This window comes from Stegostoma tigrinum, chromosome 42, assembly GCF_030684315.1.
Source record: "Stegostoma tigrinum isolate sSteTig4 chromosome 42, sSteTig4.hap1, whole genome shotgun sequence".
Lineage (NCBI taxonomy): Eukaryota > Metazoa > Chordata > Chondrichthyes > Orectolobiformes > Stegostomatidae > Stegostoma > Stegostoma tigrinum.
In genome coordinates this window covers 7298044-7316766 of record NC_081395.1, presented here as the reverse complement: position 1 = coordinate 7316766, position 18723 = coordinate 7298044, and the positions used below count along the sequence as shown (strand labels likewise).

Sequence of the window (18723 nt, the reverse complement as noted above, 5' to 3'; positions counted from 1 at the left end):
GTAGAAAAAGCCGCACCGGGTACAGTGGATGCAGTATACCACATTGGCAGATGTGCAGGTGAACCTCTGCTTAATGTGGAATGTCATCTTGGGGCCTGGGATAGGGGTGAGGGAGGAGGTGTGGGGGCAAGTGTAGCATTTCCTGCGGTTGCAGGGGAAGGTGCCGGGTGTGGTGGGGTTGGAGGGCAGTGTGGAGCGAACAAGGGAGTCACGGAGAGAGTGGTCTGTCCAGAAAGCAGACGGGTGGGGATGGAAAAATGTCTTGGGTGGTGGGGTCGGATTGTAGATGGTGGAAGTGTCGGAGGATGATGCGTTGTATCCGGAGGTTGGTGGGGTGGTGTGTGAGAACGAGGGGGATCCTTTTGGGGCGGTTGTGGCGGGGGCGGGGTGTGAGGGATGTGTTGCGGGAAATACGGGAGACGCGGTCAAGGGCGTTCTCGATAACTGTGGGGGGAAAGTTGCGGTCCTTGAAGAACTTGGACATCTGGGATGTGCGGGAGTGGAATGTCTTATCGTGGGAGCAGATGCGGCGGAGGATTCCCAATTCCTGCAGTGCCACAATGATGCCACCCGAAGGTTGCAGGAACAGCAACTCATATTCCGCTTGGGAACCCTGCAGCCCAATGGTATCAATGTGGACTTCTCGAGCAAATGGAACAAAGGAGCAGGAATATTTCCAAGATAACAAAGTGTGGGGCTGGATGAACACAAGCAGCTGCTGGGCCTGCTGTGTGCATCCAGCCTCACATTTTATTATCTTGGATTCTCCAGCATCTGCAGTTCCCATTATCTCAGCTCCACTCCTTGTCATCCCTGACGTCACCTGGCGGGGCGGAAGTAACTTTGTGCAGGGCGGAAGTTGCCCGGCTGTACGGCGGGAGGGGAATCGCTCGGGCGGGGCGGAAGTGCTGATTGAAAGTGCGCAGTAAAGATGGTGGCCGGGATGAAGTGGACTGTCGCCGTGTTGGTGCTCGGGCTCCTGCTCTGGGCCGGGCTGGCCAGTGCCATTCCCGGCGGGCTCGAGCCGGCGGATGTGAACTCGGAGGAGGTGCAGGAGGCGGCTCGCTTCGCGCTTGGCGTCTACAACAGGGGCACGAACGATATCTACCTGAGCAAGATCGTCGAAGTCCTCTCGGCCGAATCTCAGGTGGTGACTGGACCGGGGGGCGGGGCCGCGAGTTGGGGGCGAGGGGGAGAGGGAGGGGGGGAGGCGGGAGGGGGCGGAGGGGCGGGGCCGGGGCGCGGGGAGGGGGCGGGGCCGGGGGCGCGAGGGGCGGGGCCGGGGGGGCGGAAGTTGGGGGAAGGGGGCGAGGCCGGGGGGTGGGGGAGGAGAGGGGGCGGGACTGGGAGCGAGGGGGAGGGGGTGCGGGAGTGGGCGGGGGCGGAGGGGAGAGGCGGGGACATGACCGGGGGGAGCGGGGGGGGTGGGGCTGGACCCGGGGTAGGGGTCAAGGGCAGGGGGCGTAGGGGTCAGGACCGGCGGTGGCTGGGGGGTAGGGGACAGTACTGGGGGGGGGGGGGGGGGTTGTAGGGGACAGTACTGGGGGGGGGGGGTTGTAGGGGACAGTACTGGGGGGGGGGGTGTTGTAGGGGACAGTACTGGGGGGGGGGTTGTAGGGGACAGTACTGGGGGGGGGGGTTGTAGGGGACAGTACTGTGGGGGGGGCGCGGGGTAGGGGACTGTACCAGGGGTTGGTGGTGGTGGGGGGAGACGGGGTGGGACAGTACTGAGGTGGGGGGAACAGCGGCCGTACGGGGGCAAGGGCAGGGGCAGGAGTCCCTGGGGGGAGGGGGACGGCGAGGGGACAGGAGGAGGGGACATAGTGGGATCAATGAGGGTGCGTAGCGGGGTTGAAGTGGGGGGGGGCTGTGTGGTGGGGACAGTGGGGGTGAGTGGAGGGGCTGAAGGGCGGGGGTGTGGTGGTGGTGAAAGGGGCTGAGGAGGGGAGAGAGTGATTATGGGGCAGGGGAGAGCACAGGGAATAGGGAGCACAGAGAGGGAGAGGTTGGCGGATGGGAATGGGGGTGGAGGGTGCAGAGATGTGACTGTTGCCTCCTCGGCGTTTGGGTGGGGTTGGGATGCTGTGTGTTTGCTATGTCCCCAGCACTGACCTGGTGGAAAATTTGGACGTTCTCTTTGTAGTTGGTGCAGGGGATGCTGTACCACGTGAGGATGGCGCTGCGTCGGACTAACTGCAGGAAGGCAGCAGGACAAAATGTTGACCTTGAGAGCTGCAGCTTCCAGGAGGATCAGCGGAATGGCGCGGTGAGAGGCACTTAGATGTTTGGGAGGGTGGTTGAGGTGGAAACCCACACAACCTTTTAAAAATTAGTTGGATGAGCACTTGGTGTGTTGTAACATTCAAAGCTGTCAGCCTCGTGGGAACGTGGGACTATCTGTAAGGAATAGTGTATGTTTGGAAATACAGACATGATTGGTATCGGGTGGTACCACGTAATGACTATCTGTATACTCAGTCACAGATTGGATGATACCAGTGTTGACTTTTTATTCCTTTAGACGGTAGTCTGTACATTTGAAGTCTGGGATCAGCCATGGATTTCTCAAAAGGAGGTGAGAGCTTCCCGCTGCGTACTCTGAACTCCAGAACAGAAGAATGCTTCGCAAAATGCACTAATATGAAATCGCCGTCTCAAATCTGAGGGAGTCGAGAGTGTCTCTGCAATAGATGTCTGTTCTGACACGTCACCTGCATCCGGGCAGACACCATGTAATATTAAACAGTTCTGTCTCCTTCAGGGGAAATTTTGCTGCAACTAACATACAGTTAGTTATATCAACTGCTTCCAGCTTTGTTTCAAGCTCTTTGAGCAGTGCTGATCTAACAACGTGACAGTGTACTAAATTTGGGCAGATGGAGTCTCCTCTGGGGCTCAACATCTTCCACTGCTGCTTGCTCAGTAGCTGTCCATGTGTAAGCACACAACTGTTACATTATTATATTAGTTACACAAATAAACTCACTTCTGAATATTTCAAATGCACCTCTGTAGTTTGTGCTGTCTCTATGAAAATCTTTCCTCTGTGGGGGAATTTGTTAATGGGGACGGTGTGGAGACCTTTGTTTTAGGTAGAAGAACCTCTGTACCTTACCACATGCTGCGTTGGAGTGTTTAATGGTAACTCTGGAGGGAACTTTACCGTCAAAGACTTGAGGGACATTTGCTCGATGTTTGAGAGTGCAGAAACTTTGAGTTTAGCAAAATAGAGGAAGGTTCACTCTAACACCATGTTGTCCCCTTATCCTGGGAATTTTTAAGTGGCGACCCTGTGGAGGGAGCTTTGCTATTTAGTTTAAAAGAATAGAGGGAGCCCGAACATGAACACCAACTTTTTTTTTAAACAGTGTGTAGAATGAGCTTCCAGAGGAAGTGGTGGGTATGGGTACAGTTACAGCGTTTAAATGACATTTGGATAAGTGCATGAACAGGGAAAGGTTTGGAGGGATATGGGCCAGGAGCAGGCAGGTGGGGCCTGGTTTAGTTAGGGGGTTATGGTCGGCACGGACTGGTTGGGCCGAAGGGTCTGTTTCTGTGCCATATGACTCCTTCCACGCCTGTCTGGATTCTCTAGCCACCGTGGAGGCAAATACCGAAAAGCACAGCCAGGTTTTTTTTTGTTGTTGGCAATGCAGAAGGCATAGTCCAGCGACAACACTGCGGTGAATCACCTTGGAATCAGATGGATGGCAGAGTGGCATCTTATCCATGTTTTATTAAAAAATCAGTTTTTCAAAACAGCATAAAATCTGGAACAGCCCTGATGACCTAGGGCTGCAAACAATCAATAAATAGCAAATTAAGGTTTATTTGAGGTAAGCGTTACTGTCATTTAGCCAGGAACCTGGTGTGTGGAAGAGGGAAGAGAAGGCTTTAGAGGAAGGCATCGCACCACTCTCTGAGACAGCGATAACAGTCTTCCGATTGCCTGTTGCCCGCGAAGCACACTTGCCTCATCCAGGACTTGAAAGCTGCTTTGTCTTGTTTGAGAAGCAGGAACTGGCCCAAGACATCTTTAGCCTGAGTAAGGGGTTTGGAGAGAAAAGGAATTAAAGCAGCGTATCGCAAGTCAGCGTTTTTGTTTGCTCATTTGCGGGGCTGAGGCTGTCGCTGGCCAGGCCCAGCGTTTATTGCCCGGAGGCCAGTTAGGAGCCAACCACGTCGCTGTGGGTCTGGAGTCACGTGTCGCCCCAGACCAAGTAAGGGTGGCAGCTTCTCTAAAGGGCATGAGGGAACCAGGTGGGTTTTTCCAACCTCGGAATCGTGATCATCATTCGATTCTTTATTGTATTCCAATTCCACCATCTGCCGTGGCAGGGTTTGAACCATGGTGCCTGGAACGTGACTTGTCAATAGCACTTGGCTATGCCCTCCCTGTGCTTCTTCCTACACTTGGGTGTCTGCCCTCGAAAATGATTGGATTTCTAGAGGGCACTCAAACTTCAAACCACATCATAAGACCATAGATTCACCAGTCTCTGGTTGAAGAAGTTTCTCCTTATCTCCGATCTAAAAGGTTTTCGCTTTACTCTAAGTCTGTGCCCTCGAGTCCTAGTCCCTCCTAGCAATGGAAGCATCTTCCCAACATCCAATCTGTCCAGGCCATTCAGTATTCTGAACATTTCAATTGGATTCCACCTTCATCTTTCTAAACTCCACTGAGTATGGTCTCAGAGCCCTCAAACGTTCCTCATATGTTAAGCTTTCCATTCCTGGGACCATTCTCGTGAACCTACTCCAGGGTCAGTACATCCTTCCTGAGATATGGGGCCTGCAATCTATACTCTAAATGTGGCCTGACCACAGCCTTATAAAGCCTCAGGAGTACATCCCTGCTTTTATATTCACGCCCTCTCAAAATTACTGCCAACATTGCATTTGCCTTCCTGACCACCGACTCAACCTGCAGGTTTACCTTGAGACAATCCTGGACTACACCGTGGGCCCTTATGTTACTTAAGACTTCTGGAGTGACAGCAAAACTTGGGCTGGGTAAGGATGACACATCTTCAGCTCTCGCCCCTCCCTCTCCCCGACTTAAAGGGCCTGAGTGAGAAGGACGGGAATTCTGCGATGGGAATTGACAGTTTGGCCACCGCTCGGACGACGCTTTTGCTTTAAAAGTTCCAGGTTTGTCCGGGGCCTGGGATCTAACGAAACGGCGTTAAAGCACGAGGTTAAAGTTTTAGCAAAGATCTGCAGCTCAGGCTTTCAACTTGCTCGCCGAGCTGGCTCATTCTCGTTCAGACGATCTGTCACCGCGCTCGAAAACGAGCCAGCTCGAGCATTAATTCCAGGTTACGGATTCCTGTTATTAACACCCCTCCAACAAAGCCATCACTCCCTCCGGTTACAGAGGCAGCTGGATGTGCTCTCGCCAAGGCCACGCACAGCCGTGTTAAGATCCGCCTACTTCCCCCTTATTTGGAGGTTAGGGCAGGTTCGAGAGGCCGAACGGCTCTGTCCTGCACCCGAGCGTTGAGCTCACTGTGCAGGTGAGTAGGGCATGGCGAGAATCTGAGACCTCACCTTGGTGAAGCCTTTCTCCTCCAGCCGCCCTCCCAGAACCAGGCCGATTCCTGCCAGCTCTTTCACAGACTTCTCCTTCATAGGCTCCACCACAAAATTCTTGTGCTTCTGCGACGTTGTGTTGGCCATAGGGCAGATGGCGGTGCGATCTACAACGGAGAGAGAGAGAGAGAGAGAGACGTGCACGCACGCATTCAGCAAGAGAGAGGACAGCAGAGGCCGATCACCTTTTAGCTATCAAGCCCTCAAATTCCTGCACGAACTGAAAGAACTGCGGATGCTGTAAATTGGGAAGAAGTTGCCGGAAATGCTCAGCAGGGTCTGGCAGCGTCCGTTTCAGGGTCTCGTGACCCTTCCTCAGAAATTCCTGGAATACAGTCACTAACACCTCCGGGATTCCCATTGCAATCCCTGACCCCAAACATAACTCCCTTCCACATCACGGCAAGTTATTGTGACAAAAATTCAAGCCCTTCCTAAATCTGTATCTCTTCGCTAATGAATCCTCCTGTTGGATTTTCCTTTGTTGTGCCATAATTCTGAGAAGTTGGCGTCACAGGGAGACAGGGAGACAGGGGGGTTAAGACTGTGTTTAGCAAGCTTATGTTCATTGTTCATGTAGGAGTTGGGACGTTATGTTGAGGTTATACAGTACATTAGTGAGGCCTCTTCTGGAGTACTGTGTCCAGTTCTGGTCTCCCTGTTATAGGAAGGATATCATTAAGCTGGAGATGGTTCAGAAGAGATTTACCAGGATGTTGCCGGGTACAGAGGGTCTGTGTTTGAAGGAGAGGCTGGGTCTTATTTTTCACTGGAGTGTAGGATCTTAAGAGGCAACTTCATAGGGGTTTATTTAAATCGTGAGGGGCATAGATAAGGAGAATGGTTGGTGTCTTTTCCCTAGGATGGGGGGGATTTCAAGATAAGGGGCATATTTTTAAGGTGAGAGATTTAAAAAGGACAAGGGGCAACTTTTTTACACAGAGGGTGGTCCATGTGTGGAATGAGCTTCCAGAGGAAGTGGTGGGTGTGGGTACAGAAACAGCGTTTAAAAGACATTTGGATAAGTGCATGAACAGGGAAAGGTTTGGAGGGATATGGGCCAGGAGCAGGCAGGTGGGGCCTAGTTTAGTTTGGGATTATGGTCAGCATGGACTGGCTGGGCCAAAGTGTCAGTTTCCACGCTGTAAGAGTCCAGGACTGGATTAAGGCCCCTCAAAGTTTTGAATGCCTCAATTAATTTTCCTTTTAAGCTGCGCTGTTCAAAGGAGCACAACCCTAGCCTCTCCACACTAATTGAAATCCATAAATCTCTTCCAATTCCTTGGACAGGGATCACTAGGCAGTCCTGTCAATCCTCTCACTACATTCAATTCTGTGCCAACTACCTCCCACTTTCTCTCTCTCTCTTTCTCTCACACACATACACACTCCCTTTCTCTCACATGCAATTTCTGTCACACGCACATACACACTCCTTTTTTCTCTCTCCTCTCTCACACACGCATGCACATTCCCTCTCCCACACTACCTCTCTTTCTCACTTGCATACTCCCTCTCTCACACATGCACGCTCCCTCTCTCACACTTTCTGTGTCTCTCATGCACACACTCTGTCTCTTACACATACACATTCCCTCTCTCGCACTACCTCTCTTTCTCACTTGCATGCTCCCTCTCTCACACATACACACTCCCTCCCTTTCTCTCTCACACACACACACTCTCTCACATTTGCTGTCTCTCTCATGCACACTTCTCTACCCCTCTCTCTCACACACGGAGCACTCCTTTTCTCTTTCTCACATGCACTCTCTCCCTCTCGCTCACATGCACACTCTCACCCCCTCTCCCCCCTGCATATTTCTCTTTCTCCCTCTCTTTCTGTCACCCTCCCTCTCCCCCCATCTTTCTCACACTCCGTTCTCACTCTCATTCTCTTCCCACCTGCTCTCCTCTCTCTATCTCTCTCTCCCTATTCACTTTCCCTCTCTCCCTCTCTCTTGTCCCCTCCCCGCTTCCCTTCCTTCCCCTCCCTCATGGCGATCCTTGCAGCTGTGATCCAGTGGATTACTGGCTACAAGCAGACATACACTGAGCTGTAACTGCAACACAGGGGATCCCCGAGGTCTGGAACAGTTCCTGTTGAGAGGGGCGTCGCAGGAAAGAGAAAGAGAAATGGGAGGGAAACACAGAAGGCCAAAGGATGGAGGCAGTGGGTGTGAGAGAGAGAGAGACAGACCAAAGTAGAGTGGAAAAGCCACGGGTGAACAACTATAGAGTGAGGCAACTGCTCGAAAACACCAAGGAGTTCAGCAAAAAACAGGACTCCACTTCACAAACAAGATTCAGGACATCTCGTCAGCAAGGCAAGCCAAACCTCCTAGGTTATAAAAGTCACCAGAGGTGTATATATACTTAACAATTCAATGAAATATTGAACAAAATATGATTACAGAAAATCCACAATGTAGAAGGGTTTATATATCCATCTTGTAAATGAAGGGGACTTGCATTCTGTTTTCTATTCATTTTGTGGGAAGTGGGCGTTGCTGGCTGTCCCTGTCCTCGGAGTGTTTGACGGGGGACAGTGTAGAGGGAGCTTTACTCTGTATCTACCCCGTGCTGTCCCTGTCATGGGGAGTGTTTGATGATGGGGACAGTGTAGAGGAAGCTTTACGCTGTATCGAACCCCGTGCTGTCCCTGTCCTGGGGAGTGTTTGATGGGGGGACGGTGTAGAGGAAGCTCTACGCTGTATCTGTGAGTGTTTGAAGGGGGTGCGGGGGGGTGAGGCGAAATGTGACCCACCTTTGTCCACGCTGAAGTCAGCCACAGCGGTGGTTCTCAGTTCCATCTCAGTGGGCACTGTGCGAATAGCTGCGAGTTCGTCCTGTGTGTCAGGGACATACACGCTCACTGGGAGCTGCAGGGGGTCCGTGAGGGTCTATGACTTCACAGACCCCCTCGGGACCAGTCACAGTGCGGGTGGGGGGGGGGGGGGGTCAGCCCTTGTGATGTCAGCATCGCCTCGGACCAATCAGCCATTGTGACCCTCCTGACCCACCTCTCCCGTCTGGGTGGGTCCATGTGTCCTCCTGGGTGACGGGAACAGTGTAGAGGAAGCTTTGCTCTGTGTCTAACCCTGTGCTGTCCCTGTCCTGGGGAGTGTTTGATGGGGGACAGTGTAGAGAGAGCTTTACTCTGTATCCAACCCTGAGCTATCGCCGTCCTGGGGAGTGTTTGATGGGGGGACAGTGTAGTGGGAGCTTTACTCTGTATCTAACCCCATGCTGGCCCTGTCCCTGGGAGTGTTTGATGGGGGTCAGTGTAGTGGGAGCTTTACTCTGTATCTAACCCCATGCTGTCCCTGTCCTAGCAGTGTTTGATGGGGGACAATGTAGTGGGAGCTTTACTCTGTATCTAACCCCATGCTGTCCCTGTCCTGGGGAGTGTTTGATGGGGGACAGTGTAGAGAGAGCTTTACTCTGTATCCAACCCTGAGCTATCCCCGTCCTGGGGAGTGTTTGATGGGGGGACAGTATAGTGGGAGTTTTACTCTGTATCTAACCCTGTGCTGTCACTGCTGGGGAGTGTTTGATGGGGGATAGTGTAGAGAGAGCTTTACTCTGTATCTAACCCCGTGCTGTCACTGCTGGGGAGTGTTTGATGGGGGAACAGTGTAGAGGGAGCTTTACTCTGTATCTAACCCCGTGCTGTCACTGCTGGGGAGTGTTTGATGGTTACTCTACCTCTAACCTACACCAATCTTCATGATCTCTATCAAAAACAGCGGGTTCACCCAATCGTGAGAAATTTCTAAGAATTCTGGTCACCTTGCTGCAGGAAGGACCCTTATATTAAATTGGAGAAGCTGTGGTGGGGGTTTCAGAAAAGATTTACCAGCACAGGAGAGTTTTGCAGTATTAGGAGAGGCCGGGACTTTTCTCAGTGCAGCGTTAAGAGGTTGAGGGAATGACCTTATTAAATCCCAAGGATGGGGGCGGCGGGGGAGTTTCGAATGCAGAAGGGATATACTTTTAAAGGGAGGGGGGAAAGTCTTAACAGGGACCCGAGGGGTAACCTGTTCACACAGAGGGTGGTTCGTGTCTGGAATGAGCTGCCAGAGGAAGTGGTGGAGGCTGGTACAACATTTAAAAGACATTTGGACAGTCATAGATACTGTCATAGAGCTGTACAGCACAGGAACAGACCCTTCAGTCCATGTGGATCAGATATCCTAAATTAATCTAGTCCCAGTTGCCAGCATTTGGCCCTTCTCCCTCTAAACCCTTCCTATCCATGTCCCCATCCAGATGCCTTTTAAATGCTGTAACTGTACCAGCCCCCACCACTTCCTCTGGCAGCTCATTCCATACACGCACCACCCTCTGTGTGAAAAAGTTGCCCCTCGGGGTCCCCTGTAAATCTTTCCCCTCTCGCCTTAAAGCTTTGCCCATCTCGCTTTGGGCTATAGGAAAAGTTTGAAGGGAGACAGGCCAAAATGCAGGCAAGCAGGACTGGTTTAATTAGGGAAACTTGATCAGCATGGATATGTTGGACCGAAGGGCCTGTTTCTTTGCTGTTTGACTCTAAATAGATGCAGAAGTAGGCCATTTGGCCCCTCCGGAGCCTGCTGTCCACCTGAGATTACTGCTGCCCTACACTCAGTCCCTTCTCAGAGACCTGGAAGGGACAGAACTCCCTGAGCAAAGAGAATTCTGAAGATGCTTCAACCTCTGAGTGAGACAAAGACCAGGCTTTCAGTCTAGAACTTTGCAGCTTCGGGTCAGGGTGGGGTAGAAGTGGGGGAAGATTGTAGCATTATGTATGGGGTCAATGGTTTCTTTGGGAACCCTCCAATGCCCAGTGAACACCAACCTCCCCCGGCCCCCTCATTCATCCCTGCAACTCATCCCTCATCAAACATCATCACACTCCACGCAAACGAGATACCTGGGAAGGGGAGGCTTTTTAAATTGGCTGCAGATGATTCCCAGATGAAGGTCATTCAGCCCCCAGTGCACCATTCAACTGATCCCTCTCCACTACCTCCCTTCCGACAACCGAGAATCTTAGGAGCATTTCAAGAAATCTTCTGAGATAACAAGGTGTGGATCTGGACGAACAAGGCAGGCCAAGCAGCATCAGAGGACCATGATGGCTGACGTTTTGGGTCTAAACCCTTCTTCAGAAATGGGGGAGTTAGGGAGGGGTTTCTGAAATAAATAGGGCGAGAGGGGGAGGCAGATGGAAGATGGATAGAGGAGAAGATAGGTGGAGAGGAGACAGACCAGTCAAAGAAGTGGGGACGGAGCCAGTAAAGGTGAGTGTAGGTGGGGAGGTAGGGAGGGGATAGGTCAGTCCAGGGAGGACAGACAGGTCAAGGGGGCAGGATGAGGTTAGTAGGTAGGAAATGGAGGTGCGGCTTGAGGTGGGATGAGGGGATAGGTGAGAGGAAGAACAGGTTAGGGAGGCGGGGACGAGCTGGGCTGGTTTTGGGATGCAGTAGGGGGAGGGGAGATTTTGCCTCCTGCAGTGCCACAATGATGCCACCCGAAGGTTGCAGGAACAGCAACTCATATTCCGCTTGGGAACCCTGCAGCCCAATGGCATCAATGTGGACTTCACAAGCTTCAAAATCAAATTCTCCAGCATCTGGGGCTCCGGTTTCCTCCCACAGTCCAAAGACGTGCAGGCTAGGTGGCTTGGCCATGCTAAACTGCCCGTAGTGTTCAGGGGCATGTGGGTTATAGGGGATGGGTCTGGGTGGGATGCTCCAAGGGGCAGTGTGGACTTGTTGGGCCGAAGGGCCTGTTTCCACACAGTAGGAAATCTAATCTAATCTAATCTGCAGTTCTTACTATCTCTCAAGAAATCTTGCAGCGTTGTAAGGCTTCGGGTAGAGAATTGCATTCAGTTCTGGTCGCCACATTAGAGGAAGGATGTGGAGACTTTGGAGAGGGTGCAGAAGAGGTTTACCAGGACGCTGCCTGGGTTAGAAGGTATGGGCTATAGGGAGAGGCCAGACAAACTCGGGCTGTTTTCTCTGGAGCAATGGAGGCCGAGGGGAGACTTGATAGAAGACGGTAAAATTATGAGAAGCATAGATGGGGTTGACAGAATCTTTTTCCCTGGAGGTGAAACGTCTGAAATTAGGGGGCATGATGAGAGTGGGGAATAGCTCAAAGGAGATGTGAGGTACGGGTTTCTGTGGTAGGATTCTGCCAGGGGATGGTGGTGGAGGCAGATACGATAGGGGGATTTAAGGGACTTTTAGACAAAGTTGTGAATATACGAGGAATGGAGGGATATGGACCAAGGGCAGGCAGAAGGGATTAGTTTCATTTGGCGTCATGTTTAGCAAAACAGTTCTATAACAAAACAAACAAAAAACAGAAATTGCTGGAGCAGTTCCAGCAGAAACTGTCGGAGAGAGAAGCAGAGTTAAAGTGTCAAGGCTCGTGTTTGCATATTGGGTTTTCTGTGAGTTCCAAACCTTACAGAGAACCTTTCCCTCTCAGTTTGGAGGTTGGAGTCCAATCAGAGTGATAATCCGACGGGATAGTGGCCCAGCCTTGTCCCAATCATCACGGTCCACAGTGAGGCCTTGTTGCCCACTTCCCATTCCTCAGAAGAGTCCTGCTGGCCAAAGCAGCTATTGAGGAAGAGATCCAGTACGCAGGCCTACAGCTGCCTGGGCAAAAGGGTGTTCGAGGGAAACAGCATCAGATCCGACAGCAAGCTCAGGTCTGTGGTGGCTCCTCACCCTCCTATAAAGGCTCTGAGACGTGGGCTGCCTACAGCAGGCCCCTCGAGCTATACCACCAAACACTGCCTGTGAATCCACCGGGAGAAAAGACACACCAACACCAGCATCCTGGACCAGGCCCGGCATCCCCAGCATTGAGGCACTGACCTCCCCACACCCCCTCCTCGATCGGCTGTGGCGGGCTGGGCACGTCGCCCACACTCCCCGAGCAGCTGCTCCACCCCCCAACTCCGAGACGCCAGGCAAGCCCCAGGTGGGCAGAGGAAGTGCTTCAGGGATACCCACACAGCCTCACTGGGGAAGTGCAGCATTCCCACAGACACCCGAGAATCGCCGCGCCAAAGTGGAGGAGGAGGAGTATCCGCGAAAGTGCGGGAATTGCTGTCGGGAAAAAGCGGAAGCCAGGCGAAAATGGTGTAAGGAACACGCTGCCAGGCCAGCGCCCTGCTCCCCCCCTTCTGCCCCAAGTGTAACAGAGCCCGTGGTAGCCATATTGGTTTGTACAGCCACCCATGGACTCACCCTGAGAGGGGAAAGGGAGTCACCCTCGTCTGCGAGGGACTGCCAATGAATGATGAGGATTATGATACATGTGTTGTAACACAGATAGTAGAAGCTAACAGAAGCCTCACTCACATACAAACTTGCTCATGCACATTCGCTCGTGCAAACTCAGACAGACACACACTTGCTCACACACACAAACTCAGACACACACACCCACACCCACACACACACACACACACTTGCTCAGGCACACACACGCTCTCTCTCACACACACACACACACACACACACACACACACACACACACCTGCGCAGGCACACACACGCTCTCTCTCTCTCTCTCTCTCTCTCTCACACACACACACACACATACACACTTGCGCAGGCACACACACGCTCTCTCTCACTCACACGCACACACACACATCCAAACTCAGACACACAATTTCTCACACTCACAGACACACCTTCACTCACACAAACTCAGACACACGCACTCACTTTCTCACACACATACACGCTCACACACTTTCTCACACACACACATGCTCACACTCACAGACACATCCTCGCTCACATACACACTTGCTCACTCCTGCGCTCACACACACGCATGCACGCACACACACACGAGCTGCCCACAATGTGACAAAACTATGGAGGCCATGCAGCCCATTAGATTCACTCCATCAAGGAGGTTGTGGCTAATCTAATAAACTCTCAACTCCTCTCGCCTGTCCGCTCCCCTTAACTCTCAGCTCCTTTACAAATTCAAAATCTCTCAGCCACTGCTATGTCCAAAGATGCTGCCCTTTTCAAAAAGAATTCACACATTCACCGCTCGCAGGGAGAAAACGCACTGAGTTTGTCAGAGGCTGAGGGGGGACCTTACAGAGGTTTATAAAACCATGAGGGGCAATGGATAGGGTTAACAGACAAGGTCTTCTCCTCCCAGGGTTAGGGGGAGTCCAAAGCTAGAAGGGCATAGGTTCAAGGTGAGAGGGGAAAGATCTAAACGGGACCTGAGGGGCAACTTTTTCACACAGAGGGTGGTACGTGTATGGAATGAGCTGCCAGAGGAAGTGGTGGAGGCTGGTACAATGACAACATTTAAAAGGCATCTGGATGGGGACATGAACAGGAAGGGTTTAGAGGGATATGTGCCAAATGCTGGCAAATGGGACTGGATTAATTTAGGATATCGGGTCAGCATGGACGAGTTGGGCCGAACGGTCTGTTCCTGTGCTGTATATCTCTGACTACTGACTTCTTCACATCATTTCAGCTGCGATCTGACCGATGCCTTTGTTTAGCTTTATTAAGTCCTCCTTATTTTTATACTCCGTTCCATTTAAAATAAAAACCCAACAGGTTCCATGTCACCCACTGCTAACCTGATGTGATCAGCAGACAGAAACCTCCGAATCCCTCTGCTACAGTTTTCTCCATTAAATAATATTCAGCCCCTCTACCTTCCTTCCAAAAATAAGGAACTGCAAATGATTTTCCAATCTGTCTTCTCAAAGAGAAAAGGAATCTTCAGTGACCCTCATCTTGCTCAACACTCCAGCTACAGCAACTCCTAACTGAGACTTCTGGAGACGGTCTTTCCTGAACAGATCTGAAATTCACAAAGTGCACTGATAATGATGGACTGCGGGTCTGACTGACCGCAAACCTCTCTGCATTTTAAAACACTCCTTAAAACTGTCCTTGTTGATCAGATCACACTGCACCCAGATTCGTTTGAAATCACTAGCCTTCCGAGCGGTGCTCCTTCGTCAGGCAAAGTCATAGCCACACAGATCCTTCAGCCCAACCAGTCTGCGCTGACCATAATCCCCAAACTAAGCTAGTCCCACCTGCCTGCTCCTGGTCCATATCCCTCCAAACCTTTCCCAGTTCATGTCCTTATCCAAATGTCTTTTAAACGCTGTAACTGTACCCACACCCACCACTTCCTCTGGAAGCTCATTCCGCACCCAAACTACCCTCATTTTTTTTAAAATTAAAAGGCGCAGCACCCCGAAAGCTTGCAATTTCAAGTAAATCTGTTGGGCTGTAACCTGGCATTACTTGACACCAAACTCCATCCACCCCAGTCCCAACATCATTGATGGGGCTATTTGTTACAATCTTTGAACGTGCTGTCGCTGTTTAGGGGCTGTACCGGGACATCCTGGTTTCTGTGGTCAAAGTCTCTCGCTACAAAGGCCAATGTGCTATTTATTTTCAACAGCACTACTGACGCACACCCACTCTCTCTCGATTTAGAACCATTGAGGTAATAACATTCCTTACTGTTTTTGCTCCCAAAGTAGACACCCTGGTGGGAGAGGTGATGGCCTCGAGGTATTATTGCTGGACTGTTAATCCAAAGACCCAACTGATATTCTGGAGAACCTGGGTTCGAATCCCAACACAGCAGATGGTAGAGTGCGAATACAATGCCACAAGCATGTGATTCCTGTTCTGGGCCCTCTTCTATTTTTGCACAGTTTGGATGAAGGAGTGGAAGGGTGGATTAGTAAATTCGCAGACAGTATGAAGGTGGGTCATGTGGACAGTGCGGAGGGCTGTTCTAGGTTACAAAGGGACATTGATAGGATGCAGAGCTGGGCTGAGAAGTGACAGATGGAGTTTAATCCTGAAAAGTGTGAGGTGATTCATTTTGGAAGGACAAACTTGAAAGAAGAACACAGGGTTAATGGAAAGATTCTTGGCATTGTGGAGGAGCAAAGAGATCTTGAGGTTCATGTCCACAGTTCCCCAAAAGCTACCACCTAGGTAGATAGAGTTGTTAAGAAGGCGTATGGTGTGTTAGCTTTCATTAATAGAGGGATTGAATTCAAGAGCTGTGAATTTGTGCTCCAGCTATACAAAAGCCTGGTCCAGCCACATCTGGAGTATTGTGTCCAGTTCTGGTTGCCTCATTACAGAAAAGATGTGGAAGCGTCAGAAAAGGTGCAGAGGAGATTTACCAGGATGTTGCCTGGAAAGGAGGGAAGCTGAGAGAGCTAGGGCTTTTCTCTTTAGAGCGATGAAGGATGCAAGGTGACTTGATAGAGGTGTACAAAATGAGCAGAGGTATAGATAGACAGCCAGAGGCCTTTTTCCTAGGGTGGAGGTAGCTTTTACGAGGGGACATAGTTTTAAAGTGAAAGGAGGTAGATATCGGGGAGACGTCAGAGGTAGGTTCTTTACTCAGAGTGTGGTCGGGGCGCGGAATGCATTGCTGGAGAGGGTAGTCTGGCCTCATTAGGGGCATTTAAGCGGCTGTTAGACAGGCATGTGGATGATAGTATAAGAGAGGGGTGGAGGTTACATAGACCTTAGGATTAGGGTAAAAGACAAGCATAACATCACGGGCTGAAGGGCCTGTACTGTTCTTTGTTCTAATAACAGTCTGGAACGAAGGGGCTAATAATGGCCATGAATCAATTGTCTGGGGGGTGGAATAGACATCTGGTTCACTAATGCCCTTTAGGGAAGGAAACACTTATCCGGTCTCCCTGCAACAGAAATAAGATTATTAAGCTGGAGGGGGCTCAGAAGAGAATTGCCTGGTATGGAGGGTTTGACTTAGAAGGAGAGGCTGAGCCTTTTCTCGCTGGAGTTTGAGGCTGACTTTATAGATGTTTCTAAAACCAGGAGGGGCATAGATAAGGTGAGTGACAGGCGTCTTTTCCCTCGTGTGGGGAATGTTTGAGACTATGCGGCATATTTTTAAGGGTGACAGGAGAAAGATTTAGAAGATAGATAAGGGGCAACTAGCTCATGTGTGGGATGAACATCCAGAGGAAGTGACGGATGCAGGTTAACTTAAAATACATCTCAACAGGTACATGAATTGGCAGGATATGGGCCAAGCGCAGGCAGCTGGAGATGGTTTGGTTTGGGATTATGGTCAGCATGGACTGAAGGGTTTGTTTCCCTGAGGTATGACTACATAATTGATTCCTAATTGCCCTCTGGGCTACGCAAACTGACCTAGACAGTTGATCTCTCATCCCATGAGTTAATTCAATAGGTTATCCACGTCATACTGCGTCGGCCATGCACAACAAAGGCCAAAGTGTCTTTTTGTGTCCTGTATGGCTATTAGCTCACTTACGCTCTTCCAAATCACACTGAAGCATCCACCTCACCCTGCCACCCAGCTTTGTCTCCTCTGTGAACGTAGTGATTGTAGAATACCAACAGTGTGGAAACAGGCCCTTCAGCCCAACCATCCCATACTGGCTCCCACCACCGCCCCCTCCCCCAACCAATAACCCACCTAATCTACACATCCCTGGGGACATGAAGTAGCAATTTAGCACGGCCAATCCACCCTAACCCGCACATCCCTGGGCACTAAGGGACAATTTAGCACGGCCAACCCACCCTAACCCGCACATCCCTGGGCACTATGGGACAATTTAGCACGGCCAATCCACCCTAACCCGCACATCCCTGGGCACTATGGGACAATTTAGCACGGCCAACCCACCCTAACCCGCACATCCCTGGGCACTATGGGACAATTTAGCACGGCCAATCCACCCTAACCCGCACATCCCTGGGCACTATGGGACAATTTAGCACGGCCAACCCACCCTAACCTGCACATCCCTGGGCACTACGGGACAATTTAGCACGGCCAATCCACCCTAACCCGCACATCCCTGGGCACTATGGGACAATTTAGCACGGCCAACCCACCCTAACCTGCACATCCCTGGGCACTATGGGACAATTTAGCACGGACAATCCACCCTAACCTGCACATCCCTGGGCACTATGGGACAATTTAGCACGGCCAATCCACCCTAACCTGCACATCTTTGGACTGTGGGAGGAAACCGGAGCACCCGGGGGAAACCCACGCAGACACAGGGAGAATGTGCCAACTCCACGCAGTCAGTCGCTCGAGGGTGGGATCAAACCCGGGTCCCTGGCACCGTGAGGCAGCAGTGCTAACCAGTGAGTCAGTGTGCTGCCTCATTATGTTCAGTTCCCTCATCTAAGTCATTGTGTAGTGAATAACTGGAGTACTAACAGAGATGCCTATGCTACTCTATGAGGCTGCCACTCTTGGAAAGGTATCTAAATATTCAAAAATAAATGCAGCTCGAGTAAAAATTTAGCGACCAGGCCTCCGGCACTTTTCAGAATTTTACTGACCGACAACATGGAGGAAAAGCAGCCCCGTCTCCACGGGGAAAGGGAGGGCTTCCTGATTTTAAATCCTGTCTCCTTCTGTTTATAAGCTCCCCCATTAGAAGGCACAAGTCTTCCTCAGATAATAAAATGAGAGAGGCTGGATGAACACAGCAGGCCCAGCAGCATCTCAGGAGCACACCTGAAATGCTGCTGGGCCTGCTGTGTTCATGCAGCCTCACGTTTTATTATCTTGGATTCTCCAGCATCTGCAGTTCCCATTATCTCTGATACAAGTCTTCCTCAGGTGGCTTTGGAAATTCGACATGTCCACGAGGCCCCTCACCAACTCTTACAGATGCACCATAGAAAGCGTTCTATCCGGGCGCATCGTTGCCTGGTACGGCAACTGCTCTGCCCAGGTCCATAAGGAAAAGACAGAAGTTGCGGACACAGCCCAGACCATCACACAACTAACCTTCCATCCACTGAATCCACCTACGCTTCTCATTGCCACGAAAGATAGCCAAAGACACCCCCTCCCCCCACCAAACTCCCTGGTTATAATCTCCTCCGACCTCTCCCATTAGGCAGAGGATACAAATGCTTAAACATACGCACCAACAGATTCAAGAACAGCTTCTTCCCTGCTATTATCAGACTTCTGAGTGTCAAATTTAAATGTTAATGTTGACCATCCTGTTTGTACACCTTCTCTGCAGAAGTAACATCGTATTCTATCACTAATGCACTT

At 51.1% G+C, this 18723-nt stretch overlaps 2 protein-coding genes across 3 annotated transcripts; one reads left to right on the top strand and one right to left on the bottom strand.

Moving 5' to 3' along the window:
- The first annotated feature begins 895 nt into the window (after window positions 1-895).
- LOC125449359 (cystatin-like) lies at window positions 896-3006 on the top strand. The gene is made up of 3 exons (XM_048525106.2): window positions 896-1147; window positions 2144-2266; window positions 2522-3006. Exons 1-3 carry the CDS (start codon window positions 932-934, stop codon window positions 2600-2602), a joined length of 420 nt encoding a protein of 139 aa, XP_048381063.1. The 5' UTR covers window positions 896-931; the 3' UTR covers window positions 2603-3006.
- Window positions 3007-3716: 710 nt separating this feature from the next.
- On the bottom strand, window positions 3717-10937 carry LOC125449434 (barrier-to-autointegration factor A-like). 2 transcript variants are annotated; one of them, XM_059641573.1, is made up of 3 exons: window positions 10505-10937; window positions 5551-5699; window positions 3717-4041 (listed from the first exon to the last, which is right to left on the bottom strand). In XM_059641573.1, the coding sequence occupies exons 1-3, from the start codon at window positions 10557-10559 to the stop codon at window positions 3895-3897; spliced, it is 351 nt and encodes a 116-aa protein (XP_059497556.1). In that variant the 5' UTR covers window positions 10560-10937; the 3' UTR covers window positions 3717-3894. The 2 variants fall into 2 exon arrangements, with proteins under 2 accessions (XP_059497556.1, XP_048381172.1); XM_048525215.1 differs by lacking the exon at window positions 10505-10937 and adding an exon at window positions 7644-7689.
- Between the last annotated feature and the right edge of the window lie 7786 nt (window positions 10938-18723).